This window comes from Salmo salar, chromosome ssa14 (assembly GCF_905237065.1).
Source record: "Salmo salar chromosome ssa14, Ssal_v3.1, whole genome shotgun sequence".
In the NCBI taxonomy this organism is placed as follows: domain Eukaryota; kingdom Metazoa; phylum Chordata; class Actinopteri; order Salmoniformes; family Salmonidae; genus Salmo; species Salmo salar.
Window position 1 is genome coordinate 70,985,622 of NC_059455.1, and position 22,804 is coordinate 71,008,425.

Below are 22,804 nucleotides of genomic sequence, written 5' to 3' on the forward strand. Positions count from 1 at the left end.
GAGGGCCTTCAAAAGGGCCGTCAGTTGCCCATCCCTGCCCTAAGTATAATTTATTTATTTTTACAACCAAATCTACATTTTTATGTAAATGGTATGTTGTATTATTTCACGTTTTTGAGAAATTTACCGCTGATAGCAAATCACTTCCTCACCATGGTTGTGTAGTATGGGGGCCTCGAAAAAACACATCCATAAACACCTCCAAAAACACCTAAAAACCTCCTTTTAGAAATGGCAAAGCTCTCAGTATAGTGATGCAGATCTTTAGACGTTGTACACATGAAACTGTGTCATTCCGAACTTAATCCGCAACGTTATATACCATTTTGTTGCTACTTGAACGAATACGTCTCTGTCAATTTCACAGGTAACTGACAAAATAAAGGAAACACTTGAGTAAATGGGGGATACAATGTATATTGAAAGCAAGGGATGCTTCCACACAGAAAGCTCCAGACACTTGTAGAATGTATGCCAATGTGCATTGAAGCTGTTCTGGTGGCTCGTTGGTGTTTCTTTTATTTTGACAGTTACCTGTAGCGGCAGGTTACACGGAGAGTGGAACAGCTCGAGTTGCTCAAAAGGGAATATAACATGGCGGTTCATGTTCGGAATGACACAATTTCATGTGTACAACATCTAAAGTCCTGCATCACTGTACTGAGAGCTTTGCCATTTCTGAAATGACATACTTGGGTGTTTGGAACCTTTGTTCATGTTTTTCAGGCTCCCATACTACACAATGAGGATGAGGAAGTGATTTTCAGTTTGGAGTAAGTTTCTTAAAAACATGTTAAATTACAAAAAAAGGTGGCTGGACCCTTCTATAACATGCAGTTAACATCAAATGTAGAGATTTGAATGTAAAAATAACTTCTCCTTTAAGATGAATTTGAAACATAGCTGTTCTTAAATAAAAAGCTTAATACACCAGTGATCCTTAACACAAGGGTTCCTTCACAGTTTGTCAAGGCAGGTTTTCCTGCTATTTTCCTGCCCAGCAGAGACTCGTTAGGTCCCACACAAAATGACAAAACTCATTATGGTCTATTACCTATTGTCTATATTCTCAGGTCTAAGACAGGAGTTCTTCTATTCCCCGAGGTAGAAGCCTGGGTTTCTTCCCAAACAGCACCCCATTCCTTACATAGCACACTACTTTTTGACCCATGGACCTGGTCAAAAGAAGTGCACTATGTAGGGAATAGGGTGCCATTTGGGACGTGAGCCTGGAATCCTTTTAGCACTCTGGCTTCATCTCAGAATGTCTGACCTAGTGGTTAATCAAGACATTTCCTTTTAGCTCTTATGTCTTGTTCTGTGTCTCAGCATAGTGTACATGCTAGCAGCCCTGTTCCCTTATGGCTCCAGATGGAGGTTATTCTTCTCTCTGCTCGAGAAAAATCATGCAGTCTAAGTAACTATCTTCTGATGTTAATGAGATAAAACATTGAATTTAACTAAGGTAATGACTAATAGGATGTTATTAGTTATGGTGACTCTTTGGTAAATGTTTATGAACTCTAATGAAGGTTTTCCATTTAAGAACAGCCCATCCATCCACTATAATTCTGCTTCCGTTAACATGGAATGTTAATGATCAGTCTGAGATGTTGTAGTGATGTTGTCTTCATGGTAGAGGTTGATAGCCATGAGGTGATTTTATTTTGAACTCTAAGGAAGGAGTCACTGGGCAATGTAATGATTTACTATGACGGCGGGGTTTACATCTTTATGCATAATCAGAATAACAAACACGCAATATTTTGCAGAATTTTGATATTGTTCTGTCCACATACGCCCCCCCACACACACACAGACCCCCCCCCACACACACACACAGACCCCCCCACACACACACACAGACCCCCCCCTCACACACACACAGACACCCCCCCCCCACACACACACACAGACACCCCCCCACACACACACACACACACACACACACACACACACACACACACACACACACACACAGACCCCCCCACACACACACAGACCCCCCCCACACACAGACACACACACACACACACACACACACACACACACACACACACAGACACCCCCCCACACACACACAGACCCCCCACACACACACAGACCCCCCCACACACACACACAGACCCCCCACACACACACACACACAGACCCCCCACACACACACACAGACACCCCCCCCACACACACACACACAGACCCCCCCCCACACACACACAGACCCCCCCCACACACACACACACACACAGCAATACAATATCTAGCCTACGCATTCACCAGAGTTGCTGGAAAAATGCTGGAAAGAACAGTGTCAAAAGAAAATATCCGACCCAGAACAGTCCAGTTCGGGCCGGTTTCATGATATTGTGAAAAGAGTCGAAGGCTAGACCATAATAAGATGCAGAATCACTGTGATACATGGTGTAGACTACAGCAGGCTAGAATCAGCCACCGTGTTCTCCATGGATTTACACCTGGATTATATTCTGATCCCACATACAGAGCTGTCAAAATAATCTGTTACCACAGTAATAAAACAACAAAGTCCATATTAGTAGATTTCATTTGGCATGTCATCCCACTACCCCCTGCCCCCATGCCATTGATACCAAACACAGACTCTATCTCTCAGCATAAATGAGTGGAGCATCATCTACAAGAGAACATCAAGGGGTCTCATTTCAATTAGGATATTGATTTATTTTGTTCTGGGGTTGTTTGATGCTTAGTGTCATGAAGAGGCACTCTGTCTGTAATCCAATAGATTTAGCAGCTAAGGAGGCGCTAAATACAGAATAACCCAAAGACCATGGCCTTCCAAGGACATGACATGCATTGTTGAGTTTCATTCTATTAGAAGTGATTAATTATTTATCAATGTCAGGGAAAATACTTCATAGTATACAGAATCAATATAGTATGCCATAATTTCGGACTTTCCCATGAAAGCTCATACATATTTTTTGTATAACAAAGAAGTGACATTTTAAAAGGCTCTTTGACTGATGTCTTTTTGGTGGTGGACCATTCCTGACACACACGGGAAACAGTTGAACGTAAAAAAAAACAGCAGCGCTGCAGTTCTTGACACAAACCAGTGCTCCTGGCACTTACTACCATACACCGTTCAGACACTTAAATATTTTGTTTTACCCATTTACCCTCTGAATGGCACACATACACAGTCGCAATTGTCTCAAGGCTTAAAAATCCTTCTTTAATTTGTCTCCTCCCCTTCATCTACACTGATTTAACAAGTAAAATCAATAAGGAATCATAGCTTTCACCTGGATTCACCTGGTCAATCTATCTCATGGAAAGAGCAGGTGTTCCTAATGTTTTGTATACTAAGTGTATATCCATTGATTCTTGAAAAAGATAATGTATAAAAATGCCTCACGAGATTTGTTCAACTGTCTGGCTCTAAATCCTGGATTTCCTCTTTAAAAGCACTTCCATGCGCCGCAGCAGTATCCCTTGTAGCCTCAGCCTCGTCTGCAGTTCTAATTGACACCAGATGAGTAATTGAAATGAAAAAGGAAGGCTCTCAGGTGGTTATGAGTTATGATGATTCAGTGCATTTTGATCATGTAACCTGAGATGAATTCCAGATAATGACCACTATTAAGCCAAGTCACAGTTCCTTCTCCCCTTTTCACTTTCCCCCGCTTTTCAAAGCCTAATGATGGTTTGATGGGAAGCGTCATTAGGCTAAGAGACGTTGAACCGATAAACATCAGCTCATGCTAATTATATATTAAGAGTTCAAGTAGTGTTGCTGTGCTGTTCCTATTAGAAAGCACTCTCAGAGAAAGGCTTATCATGCCAAGTAGGTGTGCTGTTGGACCCGTGAATTATAGTTGAAAAAAAAGACACACACAGATGGTACAGTATAATACAGATGTTGGTACAGTATAATACAGATGTTGATACAGTATAATACAGATGTTGATACAGTATAATACAGATGTTGGTATAGTATAATACAGATGTTGGTACAGTATAGTACAGATGTTGGTACAGTATGATACAGATGTTAGTACAATATAGTACAATATGTTGTTACAGTATGATACAGATGTTGGTACAGTATAATACAGATGTTGGTACAGTATAACACAGATGTTGGTACAGAAGAGTACAGATGTAGTACAGATGTTGGTACAGTATATTACAGATATTGATACAGTATAATACAGATGTTGATACAGTATAATACAGATGTTGATACAGTATAATACAGATGTTGGTATAGTATAATACAGATGTTGGTACAGTATAGTACAGATGTTGGTACAGTATAGTACAGATGTTGGTACAGTATGATACAGATGTTAGTACAATATAGTACAATATGTTGTTACAGTATGATACAGATGTTGGTACAGTATAATACAGATGTGGGTACAGTATAATACAGATGTTGGTACAGTATAACACAGATGTTGGTACAGAAGAGTACAGATGTTGGTACAGTATAATACAGATATTGATACAGTATAATACAGATGTTACAGTATAATACAGATGTTGGTACAGTATAATACAGAGGTTGGTACAGTATAATACAGATGTTGGTATAGTATAGTACTGATGTTGATACAGTATAATACAGATGTTGGTATAGTATAGTACTGATGTTGATACAGTATAATACAGAGGTTGGTACAGGATAATACAGATGTTGATACAGTATAGTACGAGGTTGGTACAGTATAATACAGATGTTGGTACAGTATAATACAGACGTTGATACAGTATAATACAGATGTTGGTACAGTATGATACAGATGTTGGTACAGTATAATACAGACGTTGATACAGTATAATACAGATGTTGGTATAGTATAATACAGATGTTGGTACAGTATAATACAGACGTTGATACAGTATAATACAGATGTTGGTATAGTATAGTACAGACGTTGATACAGTATAATACAGATATTGGTACAGTATAATACAGACATTGATACAGTATAATACAGATGTTGGTACAGTATAATACAGATGTTGGTACAGTATAATACAGAGGTTGGTACAGTATAATACAGATGTTGATACAGTATAATACAGATGTGGGTACAGTATAATACAGATGTTGGTACAGTATAATACAGATATTGATACAGTAAAATACAGATGTTGGTACAGTATAATACAGATATTGGTACAGTATAGTACAGATGTTGATACAGTATAATACAGTATAATACAGATGTTGATACAGTATAATACAGATGTTGATACAGTATAATACAGATGTTGGTACAGTATAATACAGATGTTGATACAGTATAGTACAGAGGTTGGTACAGTATAATACAGATGTTGGTACAGTATAATACAGATGTTGATACAGTATAATACAGATGTTGGTACAGTATAATACAGAGGTTGGTACAGTACAGTATAATTTATTAGAATTTTCTCACTCACTGTAACATAACATGCAAAGTGTGTTATTTCCTCAGAATCTGTTCACAATCTACTGCTGTAGTTTCGTGTCTGTTATATGTTTATTTTCCTATGGTGGACCAGCATCAGTGTTTACAGTGTTGCCATAAGGAACCATGGGCAGGCGTCTGTGTTCTTGTTCAGGATAGCCACACAGAGATAGTGGTTCATTTTAGAGTGAATCTGACAGGAGAAAGACGCCTGGTCCCTTCCCCAGGACGGCTCACGTCAACTCGCATCTTACTGCTCCACAACCTCTTAAACAACATTTTTAATCAGACACCTTCAAAGTGCAGGTAGTCTAGTGTGTCGAGGATTGGACGGCTGGAGAAACAAATGTGCTGATGCAGACATCAAATGGGCAGGACATCCGTGGGTGCAGAGGGGGGAATGGGCAGGACATGCATGGGTGCAGAGGGGGGAATGGGCAGGACATGTGTGAGGGGACAGAGAGGGCAGGTATAAGGTGAAGCTTCAATAGCATCTATTTGGAGTGTGTGTGTGCATGCGTGTGTGTGTGTGTTATAGTGGTGGGGGGGTTAGCATCTCATTCGAGTGGGAGACCATCATTCCAGCCTTCTGCTACTGTATTCTTCAACTCCACAGGAAGCCTGGCCTTCATGCCTTTAATACAGCAAGGTATACCTAACTAGCTACCTGAACCCCAGATGTTCTCTACATGGGTGCTTTATCTCGCTGGGTAGAGGTTTCTCCAGAGCAGCTTCGTTTTCTGCTAATCTATTGTTTTGTGGGAAAACAGAATATTTTATGAACAGAATATTTGTGAATTATGCATAGAGAATCCCATTAACCTATATAACACGTTTGAGGAACGAGCCTGTGCTCTGCAGTCTGACTGCTGCAGTGTCAGAGGAACTAGCTGTTTTAGTTTGAGTTAAATGTAGTGTAGGTGATGCAGTTTACTGGCGTGTTTAGAACAGCATAGGGTTTCTTAGTATCTATTAAGTCTCTCTTGGTATTTCACTTAACCTTTTACTGCAGTGGGCTAAATCAGGGTCACACAGTGTTTCTAAGTAGACTTAAACAAATCTACATTGAAATCTACTTTATATACCTCACACACATGGTTATGGGCTTAAAAAGAGAAGAGACCTATATCATGTCAGAGATTGTGTTGAAATGTATTACATTTGGAGTTTCTTTAAATACTATATATCAATATTAGAAATATTAATAAGGGGCTACAGATAAGACATAAATTACACATACTGTAGAATATACCCTGAAAGGGGTTTTCTAAAATGTGTCAGGTATTTTAGTTAACAAAACATCTTTCATAATGGTTTGTTGTTGAATATGCAACCGAGGCAGTCTTATAGCAAAGTGTCTGGGGACATATCTTGTGCGTGTGTGAGCGTGTGTGAGCGTGTGTGTGTGTGTGTGTGTGTGTGTGTGTGTGTGTTTGTATTTCGAGGTTTGTTTGTTTTCTTTTAGGGCCTTGAAATATTGTTATTATTTTCGTCTTAAGTGGATTGAGGCCGTCAACAAGGAGATATGCATTGACATGCAGGTCAGTGGTAATTGGAACTACTTAGACTTTTAACCCAGATTGGTTGTGACAGTAGAAGACTGTCACACTGGCTGGGGCCACATGTAACGTAATGTTCATGGGTATTAAAATGCTGTCAATCTAGCAGGCTGAGAAATCCACTGTCCTTCTGAAGAACACGGCTTAACCAGACAAGGTTTTGCCATGACAGAGTTCGGAGTTCAGAATTAGTCTACCAGTCAAGGGATGTTGTTCAGAGTTAGTACTGCATGGGTCCCACCCTATATGGCACCCTATTCCCTATGGGCCCTGGTCAAAAGTAGTGCATTATGTAGGAATAAGGTACCATTTGGGAATCATATTAACTCTAAACTATATATTAGTGGCAGTTATTGGATTCCTTTTTTTAATCTGCTTCCAGGGGATGCAGCAAAGGAATTTGATTATTCTGTAGTTTAAGCAACCCTAACAAATAATCATAACATGAACTTGGTTGGTCTTTTATACCAACCCTACCTTGTCACAACACAACTGATTGGCTCATTAAGAAGGAAAGAAGTTCCACAAATGAACTTTTAACAAGCCACGCCAGCTGTTAATTGAAATGCATTCCAGGTGACTACCTCATGAAGCTGGTTGAGTGAATTCCAAGAGTGTGCAAAGCTGTCATCAAGGCAAAGGGTGGCTACTTTGAAGAATCTAAAATGTAAAATATATTTTAATTTGTTTAACACCTTTTTGGTTACTACATGATTCCATGTGTTATTTCATAGTTTTGATGTCTTCACTATTATTCTACAATGTAGAAAATAGTGAAAATAAAGAAAAACCCTTGAATAAGTAGGTGTGTCCAAACTTTTGACTGGTACTGTATATGAACTGGTTGGAGACCTGACTTGTCAGAACATCATGATACAGTGCCTTCAGAAAGTGTTCATACCCCTTTACTTATTGCACATTTTGTTGTGTTACAGCCTGAATTCAAAATGGATTAAATATATTTTTTGATCACCAATCTACACAAAATACACCAAAATACACCATAATGACAAATTTTGAAAATGATATACAGAAATAGTATTCACACCTCTGAGTCAGTACTATGTAGAAAACCCTTTGTTCAACATTTGCCCATTATTCTTTTCAAAATTCTTCAAGCTCTGTCAAAGTGGTTGTTGATCATTTCTAGACCATTTTCAGGTCTTACCATAGATTTTCAAGTAGATTTAAGTCAAAACTGTAACTTGGCCACTCAGGAACATCCATTGTCTTCTTGGTAATCAACTCCAGTGTAGATTTGGCCTAGTGTTTTATGTTATTGTCTTTATGAAAGGGGAATTCATTTCCCAGTGTCTGGTGGAAAGCAGACTGAACCAGGTACTCCTCTAGGATTTTGCCTGTGCTTAGATTCATGCCATTTCTTTTTTATCCTGAAAACCTCCCCAGTCCTTAACGATTAAAAGCATACCCAAAACATGATGCAGCCACCACTATGCTTGAAAATATGGAAAGTGTTACTCAATAATGTGTTGTATTGGATTTGCCCCAAACATAACCCTGGTATTCCGGACGAAAAGTGAATTGCTTTTCTACATTTTTTGCAGGATTACTTTACTGCCTTGTTGCAAACATAATGCATGTTTTGAAATATTTGTATTCTGTACAGGGTTCCTTCTTTTCTCTCTGTCAGTTAGGTTAGTATTGGAGAGTAACTAAAATGTTGATCCATCCTCAATTTTTTCCTATCTAATCCATTAAACTCTGTAAATGTTTTAAAGTCCCCGTTGGCCTCATTGTGAAATCCCTGAATGGTTTCTTTCCTCTCCGGCAACTGAGTTAGAAAGGATGCCTGTATCTTTGTAGTGACTGGGTGTATTGATACACCATCCAAAGTGAAATCAATAACTTCACCATGCTCAAAAGGATATTCAGTGTCTGTTTATTTAAATTTTTTTACCCATCTACCACTTCTTTGTGAGGCATTGGAAAACCTCCCTGGTCTTTGTGGTTGAATCTGTGTTTGAAATTCACAGATCAACTGTGGGAACCTACATATACTTGTATGTGTGGGGTACAGAGATGAGGTAGTCGTTCAGAAATCATGTCAAACACTATTATTGGATTGAGTCCATGCAACTTAATTGGTTACTTGTTATTAAGCACATTTTTACTCCTGAACTTTTTTAGACTTACCTTATCAAAGAGTTTGAATACTTATTGACTCAAGACTGTCACGACTTCCGCCGATGTCGGCTCCTCTCCTTGTTCGGGCGGCGTTCGGCGGTTGACGTCACCAGTCTTCTAGCCATCGCCGCTCCACTGTTAATTGTTCCATTTGTTTTGTCTTGTTTCCCTGCACACCTGGTTTACATTCCCTAATCACACTACATATATATTCCCTCTGTTCCCCACCATGTCTTTGTGTGGAATTGTTTTTGTTACATGTTTCGTGTTACGCGCCAGGCTGGTTTTTCCCCGGGTACCTGTGTTGTACCCGAGTGTGTTTATTGTTTAACTTATGCATTATTGTGACTGTTGTCGTGCTTTGCTCTTTTGCCATTTGGTTGGAGGTTTTTGATGCAGTTGCGTCCGTCTGTTGTTACTTCTGCCAACGCCTGATCACAACTCTCCGCTCTCCTGCACCTGACTTCTTACCAGTAGCGCACACCTGACAAAGACTTTGACATTATGGGGTATTGTGTGACCCCAAAAAATCTCAATTTAATCCATTTTAAATTCACACTGTAATACATCAAAATGTGGAAAAAGTCAAGGGGTGTGAATACTTTCTGAATGCACTGTATGTCTAAATGGAGTATAATGTCCTCTGTTTTTATAAAGGACATCAGTATGAGCTGAGGAGACAGAGATGAGTATCTCAGCGTTGGTTTTGATTGAGGATGAGAAATAAGAACTCATAAGCCAAATGCAAATCCTTTCATGTTTCTGACTCTTCTGAATTTGAATATCTCTGGCTCCCCAGACTGTTGTAAGGAAATACATTTTTTTAATGTAACTCATCCAGTTAGATAAGAAAGAAAACATAATTTATCTTCTTGTTGCCATGACAAGGAAACGTCTAAATGCTTTATAGCTGTAAAAATCAATAACATTCTGAAATGTTAAACAATTTATTTAAAAAAATGAGAATCCATCGAACCGTTATACCCCCTGTCAAGTTCATAGTAAAATTATTAATTATAATTCAGCATTTTCTTTTGTTATGCAGATGTATTTTCCCAATATATTTCCCATACTATTAGTAAGGCAGGGTGGGGCAGGCCAAAGATAACTGTATCCCTATATACTCTCTCCTATCTATGAGAATGATTAGGGGGTTGAAATCAGAGAGAAGCACTGAATGGAGAACAGAGGCCCAGGTTAGTTGGGTGTATTCCTAATGCCAACGGTCAGGCTGCTAAATTGAAAGGGGAGGAGGGTCTCTCAGTCTTACCATAGCTGGGCTGCCAGGTGCTGCAGGGAGGGAGAGCTCTCAGCCTTAATCCTAGACATTAACTGCTGGCTGTAAGCAGGTCTGGGCACGTTACTTACCTCACAGCAGAGTACCCGGCTGCCAGGGGCCAGAGGAGAGCGAGGGGGAGACAGGGAGTGAGGGATAGAGGGAAAGAGGTGGGGGGCAGGGGCTGCAGGGAGAGAGAGAGGGTCTGGGAGGGCATGGGCGATAGGGAGAGAAAGGGCACAGGCAGCAGTGAGAAAAGGAGAGAAACTGAGAGGGAGAGAGAGAGAGGGCCCAGCGCTGGGCCGGGCAAGGAGAATGTAATCTCCAGATTAGGGGCTGAGATGAATTCCTGCCGCCAGTCTGACCTTGTCAAGGAGCCAGAGTGAAATGGAGATTTCTGGACAGCGTCGGCGGGTGGCATGAGTGTTGAGCTGAGACAACCCTGTGTGATGGTCTGAGTGTTGAGCTGAGACAACCCTGTGTGATGGTCTGAGTGTTGAGCTGAGACAGCTCTGTGTGATGGTCTGAGTGTTGAGCTGAGACAGCTCTGTGTGATGGTCTGAGTGTTGAGCTGAGACAACCCTGTGTGATGGTCTGAGTGTTGAGCTGAGACAGCTCTGTGTGATGGTCTGAGTGTTGAGCTGAGACAACCCTGTGTGATGGTCTGAGTGTTGAGCTGAGACAACCCTGTGTGATGGTCTGAGTGTTGAGCTGAGACAACCCTGTGTGATGGTCTGAGTGTTGAGCTGAGACAACCCTGTGTGATGGTCTGAGTGTTGAGCTGAGAGCTTTCTCTTTCTAGGGTCACAGCCTGATATCCTGAATCACACTGAATTTGTGGTCGTATTAGGAATATAACAAAGGCATGTTGTGGCATGCAAGGGAACAAAAGCATGCCAGGGTCCTCTGACAAACGGAGATGGAGATGTGGAGGAGGAAGAGAAGGAGGTGTTGACAATGTAAATGTAAATGCATTTTAGTGGGATTTCTGTCTGAGATTGATTTAATGAACTGAGGCGAGGAGAGCCTGGTCTCCTGTTGTGAGGAAACTGACCAGGCTTGTTCTAGTGTTACACAGTTCATTAAGGCTTTGCTTCAGAACATTACAGAATAATGACATGAAGTTCCTGTTCGAGCATTTCTTTTCATTTGGTCCTTAATTTCATTTAACAGCCAAATGTAAGAATCATTTTCTCTATTGCAGAACTAAAACGTCACTTTTAATAAATAAAAAAATACAAAAAACAACAACAGTTCATTTTAACTCTTTTATTTGAAATGTCAATTTAATGTCAGTTTTTCCCCCTGTGCTGCAGCCCTCAGAGTCCTGTCTGTCTGAAAGGACAAAGAGAAATTAGTTGAATTCCCTCTGTGTTAATGTGCAGTTCTCTTGGCCACAGAATGTCGCCTGAAGGCTGCAGGTAACCACTTAACAGACTGAAACCCAGAATATGGCGCTTTTCATCACAGTCTGTCAGTTGTCATGGAAATCTACAGAGAGTCACAAGCAGGGGGCAATTTGAGGGGAAAATAGCGTCTACATCAAATACTGGGCTAACACAGGACTGTGACACATTGAAATGACAGCAGGTAGCTATGGTATTGATCTGTAACCTGGTAGATCAAGCTGCTCAAACCTACAGACCAGTTATATTGTGTGTTTCTTACTAATGTTGTTTATTCTTACTATAATATACACATACTGTAATGTTTTTTCTTCTTACTATAATATACACATACTGTAATGTTGTTTCTTCTTACTATAATATACACATACTGTAATGTTGTTTCTTCTTACTATAATATACACATACTGTAATGTTGTTTCTTCTTACTATAATATACACATACTGTAATGTTGTTTCTTCTTACTATAATATACACATACAGTAATGTTTTTCTTCTTACTATAATATACACATACTGTAATGTTGTTTCTTCTTACTATAATATACACACACTGTAATGTTGTTTCTTCTTACTATGATATACACACACTGTAATGTTGTTTCATGACAATATTTTATATATTCTTTGTTTGACTGGGAGGTATTTCAGTATTAAGTTGAGACAGAAATAGGATGCGTAGGTTTTCACCGCAGTGTTTGGGAAAACGATTAAGAGATTATGACATAAAACAGGTAAAAAAAAAATGGAACAATTATTTTGTTTCGTTAACTCTAAAGCACCAGTCTGTTCCAGCCAATTGAGTTAGAATGTGGAGTTACTTAGTCTACTTTATGTAGGAGTCCAATGTAGGAGTCCAAAATGTTTTGTCCATGCTAAATTACAGAAACATTGCATACAATTTGCTCTGACATGCTTTCCCATCATAAAAGTGGACTTGGACATTTTCTGCCTGAGTAAGTTTCTACAAAGACCTAATTTCTTGGAAAAACATAACATAAACAACATGAAGACAGAATAAGGAGCAGTTCAGAACACATTTAGAAGAAGAATGTTCAAGCATTAGTCTCTGAACTCATGGTGTGTGACCAGTATTGCCCAGAAGCATGTTGCTTCCTGTTTGGAAGAAATGTAATACCTTCAACCTTATGCATCTATCAACTAGTCTCAAGGAGTTTGGTGAAAATGTCACAGTTTAGCCACCAATGCAACCTATGCATTCCCCACATAGTTTGCATTATCAATATTTGATGTGACTGCCATTAGACCTCTGCTGCTTGATCTTCTCAATATCACATCGTAATATTGACCCTCTCTACAACGTGACATTAGAGGATGTAATAACCTGATTGCCTCCCCGCGCCACCCTCTCCACCCCGTCAACTCAACTCCTCACCACTCACAGCCTGATGTAGAAGTCAAGCATAATCCTACAAATCTCCTCCAGCTTAATGCATTTTAAATGGAAGGATGGATGTAGTCGAAATCAGTGTGCTGCTTCTCTTAAGTGATTCAATGTCTAATAGAGGAGTGGACAGCTGGGCCAGGCCCCGTACTGTGTAGAGCCTAGCCGTCACCGAAGCTGTAAATGCAATTTTAATGACATATCTATCCTCTTTGATGGAGGAAGAAGAAGCACAACCCCCATCAAACGATACCTTTTTCTTGGAATCAAGGGTCTCGGTAGTGCCAGTTGAAATCCATCCACCACTACAGTCACCACCGGTTCACAGCAGAAGAGGGCACTCTTAGTGAAAACTGTGTTCTTGATACGTATTCACAGAACCACTGTGGAAATAGAACAGAAAACTGCAGTTTAGGTTGTTTGGATAAAGGGGACAGCTAGGTGTTATAGATGGCCTAAAATGTGTGGATATTTTCCCAGATGTTTTAAAATCCTTATAGCCATGAACCTTGGGGGTTTTCACTGACATATTACAAATCTGTTGATACCAATAACGAGACGTTGACTCATCCACAGGATACTGAATATTGCCTTGAGGACAACCAGAGCATTGAGCAACGAAGATAGACTCTCTGTAAGGCATGTCGTGAGGTCACATTAATATTAATCTGGGCTCTCCTCAGAACGTGAGGAATCTGCTCCCTCCTGGGATGAGTTGAGGCTTAGAAGAGATCCCAGCTTACTGATACATCTGTTATCCTAGTTAAGACTAATTTCCTTTGTCTTTCATTTTATTCTTGGAATCTAATACTGTCCAGCTTCATAGAGCCAGGACACAGTCTCCTTTTCTTATTTAATGAACTCACAGCCTATGTAATTTGAGAAGCAAGATTTCAAGATGCGATGATAATAATGTGCAACAATTAGAAAGTCAAATCTGGAGACAGGTTGGTTTGCCACTCTGAATTGAACACAGCTTTCAATTTCTTCACTTTAATAGCCTGTATGCGACAGATCCAGAAGTGACACGTTTTTAGTCACTCTGATATCATGCTTAGGCAGTATACGTCTATTGAGAATGAGTCCTCCCTCCATTACCCCAGTTACATTGTCCACTGACCAATGCTAGCCTGAAGGTTCTGTTCTCCACCCCACCTGGCCCTTCCTGGCCTCGCTAGCCCCCGCTACATTATCATTTTATTGGCTCCTGAACACAGATGTTATCCATCTCATTGAACCTTCAAGGTTATATCTTCAAATACATCAAAGACTACCCTCTAAACGGGAGGAACCGTGACAGCCAATATTTTCCATACCCTGGAGATATACTCATCTCTCTACATGCAGACTCCCTCATTATCAATTTTCATGAGGTAAAACATGAAAGCTATTCAAATGTCTGGGAGACTCAAATTTGATCTACCTACTATTAAATTGCAAAATATTACAAACCAGACAGAGCTTCGTCCAATGAGCACGATGAATGACTATGATATGATTTAAACCATATCCAGTTCATTAATACCATTGCCAAAAGAGCCTATTTCACAGTTGACTGAGCAAGCAAAAAGGTGTGAGCCTGAGTGACAACAAACCAACTGTCAAACTGGAACACTTATAGGCTATTATTTCAGTTCAACAAACTCCTTTAAAAAAAGGGACAAACATATTTTGATCCTTTGATCACTTTTTGAATGTTTGTCTTAATCGTTTGTAGTCATTGACTCGTCTTGCTTTTTTTTCTCCCTGTAGAAATCGAAAAATTACAAAAAGATGAAGAAAAAGAAGAAAAAGAAGAGGAGAAGTTTATCGACGTGGTCATCAACAAGAACATGAAGCTGGGCCAGAAAGTGTTAATACCCTTCAAACAGTTTCCCAAAGTAAGTACTGCTGGATTTGGGCTAAAGATTTTCAGATCATACTGTGCAGCTGTTATCAAATAATGGTTTATTTTCAGTTAGCTTCTGGGATTTTTTCTATTTTAATTTTACTTCCAGACAACAAGCGTCTGACAGTTCAAGTATTTATTTTTACACAATGAAAAGCAATCTGTATAATTAAGTAAACCAATAAGTAAACAGTACAGTGACTACAAGAAGAGATGACAGAATTGGGCCATGATCACATTTCCTTCTCCAAACATCTCATTTATGTTTTTATAACATTACAGTACAAATTACCCTTCATTTTACAGAACCCCTACGACTCCGATCTGTCAGCTTTATGACCTTGTTCACATCTCCATGTGCTTATAACTCTTTATATTCCCTTATGCTTATGATATTCCCTTATGCTTTCCTTTTGATACAAAGACAATGACTCTCTACTGACGCATGTTAAAGGTTGCTATTTCCTGCAGAGATGTCTAGGTTTAAATTGTTCTTGGTCTTTTAATTTCTGTCTAATTTGCCACCTTGCGTGTTTTCATTGAAAAGACAAACCGGGAAAAAAATATGCAGGTGTGTCGAGGCCAAAGCAGAGATTTTCAGTACACATCCAATTCAGTACCATCCGTGACCTATTTGTTTCTTGTAAATAAATAGAGAGTCTAACAATAGGCAATAAAGAGCCAAAGAACAGAGAGAGAGAGAGAGAGAGAGACCAGGAGAAAAAGACACCTGCACTTCCCTTTTTTGCTCCAACAATAAAAACAGAGCCATGTGCATACTGCACCACACACACAGTCACACACACACACATACACACACACACTCACTCACTCACACACAAGCACACCTCTCAGAATGACTGCCATGTCAGGATGAAATAGCCCATGCTGTTTGAGTGATAATGCTGTGCTCATCTAGCCATGTGATGAGAGCCCTTCATCCCCCCTAGCCCTCCACTCCGAGACAAAGCTCCCAGCATCAACAGCGGCGTTTAATGGAGCCACACAGCAGCTGCATGAAAGCCAGTTCCCACAGGGTCACTAACAGGGAGTCTAGTAGCGTAGCATAGAGGCTAGCGTAAAAAAGAGAAGCCTCTCTCAGGTGATGATGACATCACTCAGGTTTTCACCTCAGTCTTCTCTGAGAGAGGCTGTAGATGGATGACCTGGCTTTCAGAGGACAGAAAGCTGCAGGAGCTTCAACACAGTCCGCTGTGGCACCCGATTCCCTATTTAGTGCACTACTTTTGTAGGCGCAATATTTTTTTGTGGTGGTGGTGAGTCCTATTGATAAATATAGCTATTTTGCAAGGGAGCTCTGGTTAGATATTTACAGTGTTCTCTAAGTTAAACAAACTGAATGTGAGAGCTACATTTTGTCCCTTTCTAAAATAATTACAATGACATTAATAAAGGGAGACGTAATGTCATCTAAAGACCCATCTGTGTCTCAAAGGAGTGCAGCTAAACACATTTGCTTTGACAGCTTTGATAAGTGGGGCCACTAATACGCTGTTTAGAGCCTCAACAAGCCACCGAAGGAAGACAAATTCAATTTGTTCAATCTGACAGGTAGCAATGGGCGAGAGTGATCGCTGTGACTCCAATGGGTTTTCTCCCTGAACTACAAACATCACCTTTTGGCTTTCGCCACTGAAGTGGCTCGCTGCGTTTCCCAAAGCGACCGTTTAGACTCATGTTCAGAGGGTTTATATCCATCTTCTAAAAACACGGCTTTATAATAATATGAAACAGGCAAGGACACCAGAGAGCAGGTTCCAGACGTATGGTTTTCTAGGACAAATAAAGTTATACCTTAGCCATGAAATAAAATACCTAACATTCTTAAATTGGGCCACTGGTTAAAAGCGAGTTCAACCTGAATTATCATATTCACCTAGCAGCACAGTTCATTGCTGTGCTACGATGGAGAATGGGTTGTGCATGTTGTGCATGTATGCTTGTTATATACCAATTTGCCTTTGAAAATAGAGAAGCTGGAAAACAGAGTAATCATTTACAGTTGTGATAAAGTATTAGTGATACAGTGAGAGTGGCTTAGAATTGATTTATGTCTAAGCGCAGAGAGGACTGCAGCTAAACAGGGGCAGACAGGGACAAGAATTTGGCCCTGCATTTTATCCACACCAGCCCACATCACTTTACATACCACTGACTTGGCAGTACAGTACAGCGTTTCTCAATCAATTTTGTACCAGTGACTGGTCCTCCTCCTTTTTTTTACCAGCTCATGTTTAAAACAAATACAATATGTAAAAACACCACTTGAGATACAACTCACCACTATAACTGTTCCTCTGTCTGGAGATACAACTCACCACTATAACTGTTCCTCTGTCTGGAGATACAACTCACCACTATAACTGTTCCTCTGTCTGGAGATACAACTCACCACTATAACTGTTCCTCTGTCTGGAGATACAACTCACCACTATAACTGTTCCTCTGTCTGGAGATACAACTCACCACTATAACTGTTCCTCTGTCTGGAGATACAACTCACCACTATAACTGTGTCTTTGCTTTAGACATTTTGTTTGCCTCCCTGTTGTGCTGTCTCAGCATCTTCTCTGCTGTCACTCTGTCACGATTGACAACTCCATAGTGTCGCCCTCCCGGGGGTTCAAATAACCTTGACATGAGCCTGGACAACACCCTGTTGTTCTCTGCAAACATCCAAGCAGTGACTCACTCCTGCAGGTTGATACTCTACAACATCCGTAGAATACGACCCTACCTAACACAGGAAGTGGCACAGGTCCTAGTCCAGGCACTTGTCCTCTCCCATCTGGACTACTGCAACTCGCTGTTGGCTGGGCTCCCTGCTTGTGCCATCAAATACCTGATACTTATCCAGAATCCTGCATCCCGTCTGGTGTTCAACCTTCCCAGGTTCTCTCATGTCACCCCACTCCTCTGCACATTCCACTGGCTTCCAGTCGAAGCTCGCATCCACTACAAGACCATGGTGCTTACCTACGGAACAGCAAGAGGAACTGTCCCTTCCTACCTTCAGGCTATGCTCAAACCCTACACGCCAACCCGAGCACTCCGTTCCGCCACCTCAGGTCTCTTGGCCCTCCCACCCCTACGCTCAGCCCAGTCCAAACTCTTCTCTGCCCTGGCACCCCAATGGTGGAACCAGCTTCCCCCTGAATCTAGGACAACAGAAACTGAGAAATGTTGGGCTGGGGGGAATGGAATGGGGGGTTGGGGTGTAGGCTCACCTATTTTTGTTTCTCTTATCTATTTTATTATTACAAAATCCTGTGTGATCAATATGATAATTTCTCTGTATACCTACGGGTACATGTGGTATAAACTAAGTGTGTAAATTGACATGACTATTGCACCTGTAACCCCCCCAACAAAAAAAGCATGGTAAAAACATGGTAAAAAATGAAATACATCTTAACAGGCCCACAGAGTGCTGGCCATGTCACCTTTTTAATTTTTGAATTTAAATTTGTATTTTTTATGTATTTTTTGTCCGTTTTGGCGAGCCCACCAAATTAAAAAATTGTCCAGCCCATCTGGTATTTGCCAGAATTGCCAGATGGCCAATCCACCCCTGCAGCTACAGTATGTGAAACAGCATGACATATTGTTTTGCAATACCTCAATAGTCATCCTTTGAGAAGACTATGGTTAGAATTTATAGGGAAATACCTTTTAGGGTGATCTGGGATCATGTGAAAAGGGAATAGGCTAACTGTAAAATATACAATTTCATTGCATTTGTTTATACACTGAGTGTACAAAACATTAGGAGCACCTGCTCTTTCCATGACATAGACTGACCAGGTGAATCCAGGTGAAAGCTATGATCCCTTACTGATGTCACTTGTTAAATCCACTTCAATCAGTGTAGATGAAGGGGAGGAGACAGGTTAAAGAAGTATTTTTAAGCCTTTAGACAATTGAGATAGGGATTGTGTATGTGTGCCATTCAGAGGGTGAATCGGCAAGACAAAATATTTAGGTGCCTTTGAACGGGGCATGGTAGTAGGTGCCAGGCGCACCAGTTTGTGTCAAGAACTGCAACGCTGCTACAGTAGGTTTATCCACAATTGTGGCGGTTCTGGGGGCAAACAGGGGAGGGGGTGCAACTCAATATTAGGAAGGTGTTCTTAATGTTTGGTGTACTCAGTGTATATAGTACCTTGATGTCTTTGCGCTATGCTACGGGGTATCATCCCCATGCATTGTTAAGGGCTGCTAGCGTCTATGATGCTTTTACTCTACAGATGAAAGAAGAAATCAAAGGGTCTCGTCTGCTTAACAATATCTCTTAATAATCAATAGGGTTGAAATAGGGTTGACTTTTTATGAAAAATAATAATGCATTGGTTTATGAGGAACTAAAAAGATGACTAGTATGTTCAGAAAGCAAGGAGGGTACTGTAGTGTACTGTACATATTCATAAATACCCACTGAGAGTAAAAAGTCATCCTGAGTGTATATAGAGCAGACTGGTTGCAGTGTTCTAAGAAATTGCAAGAGATCTTTGCTTTTATCGTGTGCATGATAAACAATCAAAGCTCAAAATAAAAATAAATACTTTCGAGCCAGTTCTGAGACGTATAAATAAATATAAATGAGTCAACAAAAATATGTAAATAAACGGAATAGTGTGCCTCAGGAGTAAGATGATGTAAAGTATGGAGGCCCATTAGTCAGCTCATGTGTGTGTCTCAAATGGCACCCTATTCCATATAGTGCACTACTTTTGACTGACCAGCTGAATCCAGGTGAAAGCTATGATCCCTTATTGATGTCCTGTAAATCCACTTTAGTCAGTGTCGATGAAGGGGAGGAGACAGGTTAAAGAAGTACTTTTATGTCTTGATATAATTGAGACATAGATTGTGTATGTGTGCCATTCAGAGGGTGAATGAGCAAGACAAAAGATTTAAGTGCCTTTGAACGGGGTATGGTAGTAGGTACCAGGCGCACCGAATTTAGTCTGTCAAGAACGGCAATGCTGCTGGGTTTTCATGCTCAACAATTTCCGTGTGTATCAAGAATGGGTTCATCCAGCCAAATTCACACAACTGTGGGAAGCATTTGAGTCAGCCCTGTGGAATGCTTTCGACACGTTGTAGAGTCCATACCCCGACGAATTGAAGCTGTTTTGAGAGAAACTCAATATTAGAGTGTTCATAATGTTTTGTACACTCAGTGTATTTTGTTTGCTCATTCACTGTGTAATTGGTATAAATCAATCTCTCAACAACTAAACATATCTCGCCAACCGCCATGAAATACTGCCCTGTTTTTCATGCCCATACATTATTCACACCCCTTGACTTTTTCCACATTTTGTTGTGTTACAGACTGAATTTAAAATAGTTTAAATAGAGATATTTTGTCACTGATTTACACACAATACCCCATAAAGTCAAAGTGGAATTTTGTGTGTAGAACATTTGAGAAATTAATTTAAAAAAATCAAGGCTGAAATGTCTTGAGTCATTAAGTATTCAACACCTTTGTTATGGCATCCCTAAAGAAGTTCAGAAGTACAAATGTCCTTAACAAATTGCATAATAAGTTGCATGGACTCATTCCGTGTTCAATTATAGTGGTTAACATTATTTTTGAATGACTGTACCCCACACATACAATTATCTGCAAGGTCCCTTAATCCAGTAATGAATTTCAAGCACAGATTCAACCACAAAGACCCGGGAGGTTCAATGCCTCACAAAGAAGCGCACCGATTGAGAGATGTGTGTAAAAAAAAAGCAAATGCTGAATATCCCTTTGAGCATGGTGAAGTTATTAATTTGGCTTTGGATGCTGTATCAATACACCCAGTTACTACAAAGATACAGGTGTCCTTCCTAACTCAGTTGCCGGAGAGGAAGGAAACCACTCATTGATTTCACTATGGTGATTTTGGTGATGGTGATTGTAAATCAGTTACGGAGTTTAATGGTTGTGATACGAGAAAACTGAGGATGGATCAACATTGTAGTTATGCCATAATACTAACCTAAATTACAGAGTGAAAAGAAGGTATAATAAAAAATGATCCAAAACATGCATCCTGTTTGCAACAAGGCACTAAGGTAGTACTGTAAAGAAATGTGACAAAGAAATTTACTTTTGTCCTGAATACAAAGCATTATGTCTGGGGCAAATCCAACACAACATATCACTGAGTATCACTCTTCAAATGTTCAAGCATGGTGGTGGCTGCATCATGTTATGGGTATGCTTGTCTAGGGAGTTTTTTAGGATCTTCCTGAGTGGCCTAGCTACAGTTTTGACTTGAATTGGCTTGTGGCTTATGGCAAGACCTGAAAATTGCTGTCTAGCAATGATCAACAATCTACTTGACAGAGGTTGAAGAATTTTTAAAAGAATAATGGACAAATATTGTACAATCCAGGCGTGCAAAGCTCTTAGAGACTTATCCCAAAAGACACAGCTGTAGTCGTTGCTAAAAGTACTACTGCAAAGTATTGACACGGGTGTGAATACTTATGTAAATTAGATATTTCTGTATTTCGTTGTTAACAAATGTGCAACAATTTACAAAAACATGTTTTCAATTTGTCATTATGGGGTAGTGGTGAGAAAATGTAGATCGGTGAGAAAAAAGAAAAAAGAGAAAAAAAGAAAAACAAATTCTGTCTGTAACACAACAAAATGTGAAACAAGTCAAGGGGTATGAATAGTTTCTGAAGTCACTGTACGTACAGCCCATCATAAATATTTGTGTAATCACCCAAGGCCATTAGAAAGGTGTTAATTTACAGTTTAGGCTGTGTTAATGTCTCTCCTCTCTCCCCTGTGTCTCTATGTCTCTGTGTGTCTCTGTCTCTGTGTCTGTCTCTCTTCTCTCGTACATTTTTCTGTGTACCACTGTGTCTCTCCTCTGTGCCTCTGTGTATGTCTCTCTTCTCCTTTGTGTTTCTGTGTCTCTACTCTCCTCTGTCTGTCTCTGTGTTTCTACTCTCCTCTGTGTCTCTCTGTGTGTCTGTGTCTCTGTGTGTCTCTGTGTCTCTTCTATCCTCTGTGTCTCTCTGTGTGTCTGTGTCTCTGTCTGTCTCTGTGTCTCTTCTATCCTCTGTGTCTCTCTGTGTGTCTGTGTCTCTGTGTGTCTCTGTGTTTCTCCTCTCCTCTGTGTCTCACTGTGTGTATGTGTCTCTGTGTGTCTGTCTCTTCTATCCTCTGTGTCTCACTGTGTGTATGTGTCTCTGTGTGTCTGTCTCTTCTATCCTCTGTGTCTCTCTGTGTGTCTGTGTCTCTGTGTGTCTCTGCGCCTCTGTCTCTTTGTGTCTGTCTCTCCTCTCTCCTTTCTGTCTCTGTGTGTCTGTCTCTTTGTGTCTGTCTCTCCTCTCTCCTGTCTGTCTCTGTGTGTATTTGTGTCTCTCCTCTCCTCTGTGTCTCTCTGTGAGTCCCTCTGTGTGTCTGAGTCTCTCCTCTCCTCTGTGTCTCTGTGTGTCTCTGTGTCTCTCCTCTCCTCTGTGTCTCTCTGTGTGTCTCTCTGTGTGTCTGTGTCTCTGTGTGTCTCTGTGTGTCTCTGTGTCTCTCCTCTCCTCTGTGTCTCTCTGTGTGTCTCTCTGTGTGTCTGGGTCTCTGTGTGTCTCTGTGTCTCTCCTCTCCTCTGTGTCTCTCTGTGTGTCTCTCTGTGTGTCTGGGTC

The 22,804-nt window shown here is 40.4% G+C and overlaps 1 protein-coding gene across 3 annotated transcripts in view; it reads left to right on the forward strand.

The window, feature by feature from the left end:
• LOC106570219 (KH domain-containing, RNA-binding, signal transduction-associated protein 3) overlaps positions 1-22,804 on the forward strand; it is a 156,547-nt gene that overhangs the window by 55,323 nt on the left and 78,420 nt on the right. For all 3 annotated transcript variants that reach the window (XR_001320628.2, XM_014142306.2, XM_014142307.2), the window contains exon 2: positions 14,992-15,119. Coding sequence is in view for 2 of the 3 variants with exons in the window: in XM_014142306.2 (XP_013997781.1) it covers positions 14,992-15,119 (128 nt within the window). In the remaining variant the exon portion in view is untranslated. The remainder of the gene's footprint in view (positions 1-14,991; positions 15,120-22,804) is intronic.